At 51.5% G+C, this 3,892-nt stretch overlaps 1 protein-coding gene across 1 annotated transcript; it reads right to left on the bottom strand.

The window, feature by feature from the left end:
* Positions 1 to 279: 279 nt before the first annotated feature.
* LOC147890764 (cytochrome P450 78A4-like) lies at positions 280 to 3,475 on the bottom strand. The gene is made up of 2 exons (XM_087389436.1): positions 2,266 to 3,475; positions 280 to 1,501 (listed from the first exon to the last, which is right to left on the bottom strand). Exons 1-2 carry the CDS (start codon positions 3,334 to 3,336, stop codon positions 845 to 847), a joined length of 1,728 nt encoding a protein of 575 aa, XP_087245562.1. The 5' UTR covers positions 3,337 to 3,475; the 3' UTR covers positions 280 to 844.
* Between the last annotated feature and the right edge of the window lie 417 nt (positions 3,476 to 3,892).

Here is a 3,892-nt window from a genome sequence, read left to right as displayed (position 1 = left end):
TTCTTATATAAGGGTTTAACTCTTGGTAGTAAAGGAACTCCACTTTCGTTATGCTATTATAATTTGTAAAGAACTTTTTGATGGTCAAGAAGCGATGGGTTTTTTAAGACAAAGGAAAAATCAAACAAATGGGACATAAAATGAGGAAAGATGGTCCATGTCACTCTTAGATAAATGCTGATGGTAAACATTTCAAAAAGGCTCAACAATCTCTGCAATGAAAGGCATTCAGCAATGACATTGGAAACACGTGATTTGGTCATGGTCGAGAAGTTTTCAGCAAAATGGACCGACTGTGTCGAATAATAAAAAACGACTTACGCTTTACATCGTTGTAGCTCAGAATACTAGGGAAGATGTGTAGTTTTCACGTCACAAGAGCCATGTGTTAGGAGGCCAAGCTGAGCTGTGATAGTGATCTTGGCATGTTGGCATCTGGACGGGTTTAATTAGCCTGAACTAGCCGATGAATGCACAGAGCCCTAGATTGAATTGAGGAGGCAGCTTGTTGTGCCCAAGTAATCAGAGCAGTTGCTACGATATGGTACATAAGAACTGGCAGCCCGGGCGAACGGGCGGGGTAAGCTTCAAGCTCTCCTCCCTTGTGACAAACTGAACCCGTCGCTGAAAAGGGGGATACCGTAAGTAAAGGAAGACAAGATGGTGACGAAGAGGGCTGATGGAAAAACTCGATGACTCGCAAGGGAGAGGGGGGGAATGCATGCACGGACGATGTGGAAATCTACGTGACTCGACGCTCCACTTCATCCTTATCCTTGACGCGGAGCAAGCAGCAAAGGAAAAGGCAGGCAGCTGGAGGGAAGGAAAAGAGAAGGGGGGAGCGCTACGTTGAGGCGGAGGAGGTGGAAGGGAGGGGATGGTGGAGGCGAGGGGTGGCGCAGACGGAGAGCGGGGATTTCATTTCACAAGATAGCTTGAGGAGTTCGGAGAGGTCGATGGGGTGGGAAGGGTGAGGAGACCAGGAGAAATGGTGGAGGAGGCGAGCAGTCCAGAGATGGACGGTGGCGAGGCCAAGAGCTCGACCGGGGCAAACACGACGACCAGCTCCGAAGGGAGCAAGACGAAGATCATGCCCACAACGAAGATCAATCTCCACACCACCATCAGACGGAAGAAATCTCTCCGGTGAAAATTCCATCGGTTCCGTCCAAATTGCCGGATCGTGCATTATTGCCCACATGTTCACCATTGCCGTAGTTCCTGCCGGAACCTTGTGCCCCGCCACTTCTACGTCGTTTATCGCCAGCCTCGCCCACGATAACAATGGCCCTGGCGGATGCTTCCTCATTGCCTCCTTCACTATCGCTTGCATGTATGGTAGCTTCGCCATATCTTCTTCCCCTACCTCTCCGCCTTTCTCCCGCACTACTCTGTCCAGTTCCTCTTGCGCCTTCCTTTGTACCTCCGGATTCAACACCACTTCCGCCAGAATCCACTCCATCAGTATCGCCGTCGTGTCCGTCCCCCGAAATATCATCTCCTGCACATCAATCGTCGATTCATACGAACGTCGTTCACTTTATCAGCATTATTTACGCGAAGCACCCCAATTGCCGCAGCCAACAGCCCGGAACGCACACACAAACCACTTCCGCAGCCAACTAGCACGACTAGCCATCGGTCCACCGTCCCGATCGTCCAGGCAAACGCTACCCAATTTCCGCAGCCAGCCAAACAAGCACACAAACCAACTTCCGCAGCCAGCCAACCAGCCAGCACCACTTGCTAGCTCAGTAGACCGGGATCCAACAACCACAGCACCACGACAAGGAAAAAATCGACATTTCTACGGAATGCTACTTGACGTCCTTCCCTTGCCACTTGACAATCTTGCTCGCTAGCAGCTAGCACTACTTGCACCAGCAGCTCACACCACAAATCCATTTGAACTGTACGAAGCTCAAAGCGGAAATCAGACCCGACTGTACGACCTACACCCAACGACCCACAAGACGGACTGTTTCCCCTTACACAGCAACGTCCCATGCTGTAACATCTTTCATTCGTATCTTTGGACTGGAGACATCGCATAGACGTGCTACATTGATCTCCCAGAAACACCACTACAAGCAAAGGGTTCCACATTCTCCCGCACAACAGGCGTATCTAATAACATTGCCCAACTCACAGAAAGCGTGGATAGAAGGTTGCATGTCTATCTTCCGAATGCATAAACTCTCACATTCACGCATCAACACGAGCGAATAAGCGGGCATTGCAGAAATAAACGAGGGAGAGGCTCACCCAAAGCACAGCTATCATATCGGAATCGGAGAGCCTATCCGCACCATCCAGTGAGAGCAATACATCGACGAAATCCAAGTCAGAATTGCGTTCCGCTGCAGGCTTCCGCCTGTGCTCGTCGATAATTTTCTGTACGAACTCTCTGACTTGTACAACCAATGAGGCACAGCGTTGCGCAATCCGCCTGGTGTCGAAGAAGCTGAAGAAGTGCAGATGATCAGCCCAGTTGAAGGCACCCAATAGCTCGAAACCCTCTCTTATCATTCCCTGCAGCTTCTCCGCCTCCTCGCAGCCCGCTCCGAAATTGTAAGTTCTTCCGAAAACGGAGCTCATGATATTATTCACAGACGCTTGCTGCAAGAATGTGCGCACTCTAACAACTCCATTCTCCGACATTGCCCGGGACATGGCTTGGAGCATCAAAGAGGTCTCCAGCTGTCTTCGGGGCTCATGAGCAGCAATTCTTTTGGGTGCAAAGAGATGCGATGCGGCAATCTTTCTCAGCTTGCGCCAATACGCGCCGTAGGGCGCAAAGCCAATGGCCCGATCGAAAAGGAGCTGTCGAGCCGATTGCTTGAGCGGGCGATCCGCAAACGCGGAGCTCGTGAGAATCTCCCTCGCAACCTCGGGCACGCAGGTGAGAATGACGCGCGTATTGCCCAAGCTGAAAGCCATGAGAGCGAGCGCAGAGCAGCTGGAAGCGAGGTGCGCGAGGCGGACGTGAGCGAGGCCACGCATGTCGAGCAAGCTACCGAGGAGGGGCAATCCGCGAGGTCCGGGGATGGAAGAAGGACGGGGGAGGCGGCCCCAGGCATTGCCACCGGGGGAGCACCAGTAAATCAAAAGAGAGCAAACACAAACGAGGGAGGAAGCAGCAAGAAGAATGAGGGCGGAGGAGGCAAGTTCCGAAGCGGAGAGGGGACTTTGGGAGGCGATGAGGGGGAGGGAGAGAGACCACCAAGAGTTATCAGAGAGGAAGGAGGGGGAGGGGGAGGAATCGAGGGCGATGGAGAAGGAAGGGGAGGAGAGGAGGAGGAGGAGGAGGCAAGGGAGGAGGAATGAGGAAGCCATGGAAGGACAGAAGCTATGGCGATGGCGAGGAAACGTTGGCTATGGCGATTGAGGAGGAGACGAACAGGAAAGTTGGCTATGGCTATGGAGGAGAGAGCGGTTTTGTTTTGGCACAAGGCGGTTTTGCAATACCACTTGTTTTTTGGATTGGCTTGGGTGAAAGTGAATGGGAATTGGTGGCCCTTTTAAAGGCCCTTGCACCCCCTTCCCCTCCTTAATTAATTCTTTAATTCCCTTCCTTTTCCCCTTTAATTTCGGTCTTTATTTCACATGATACCTCACCTTTCCTTCGTCTCTCTCTCTCTCCCCCACCCCCTCCTCAATCTCTCTCTCACACGGAAGAAAGCACATAGCAACCACATAGGATTATCCAGAAAATGTATGAGTCAGATGTAAAAGAGCCACTATCATTGCGATAGTGGCTTCGAGTCCCATAGATCCTGTAGGGTCTCAACCGAATTATATCAGATCACCTCTCTCTCTCTCTCTCTCTCTCTCTCTCTCTCTCTCCTCATTTACCCAAATAGCATACACCCTCTTTTCCTCATGCCTTTTC

This window comes from Dipteris shenzhenensis, chromosome 18 (genome assembly GCF_047967505.1).
Source record: "Dipteris shenzhenensis isolate YYH24624 ecotype China chromosome 18, Dip_SZ_1.0, whole genome shotgun sequence".
NCBI classification, from domain to species: domain Eukaryota; kingdom Viridiplantae; phylum Streptophyta; class Polypodiopsida; order Gleicheniales; family Dipteridaceae; genus Dipteris; species Dipteris shenzhenensis.
The sequence above is the reverse complement of the archived record's forward strand: the minus strand, read 5'-3'. Positions and strand labels throughout refer to the sequence as shown.

What these genes read in the sequence shown, in the direction of transcription:
- LOC147890764 (XM_087389436.1), bottom strand. Translation starts at nt 3,336, where the DNA reads ATGGCTTCCTCATTCCTCCTCCCTTGCCTCCTCCTCCTCCTCCTCTCC. An exon ending in ATATGATAGCTGTGCTTTGG is followed by an intron (nt 1,502 to 2,265) that starts GTGAGCCTCTCC and finishes ATTGATGTGCAG; the next exon opens with GAGATGATATTTCGGGGGAC.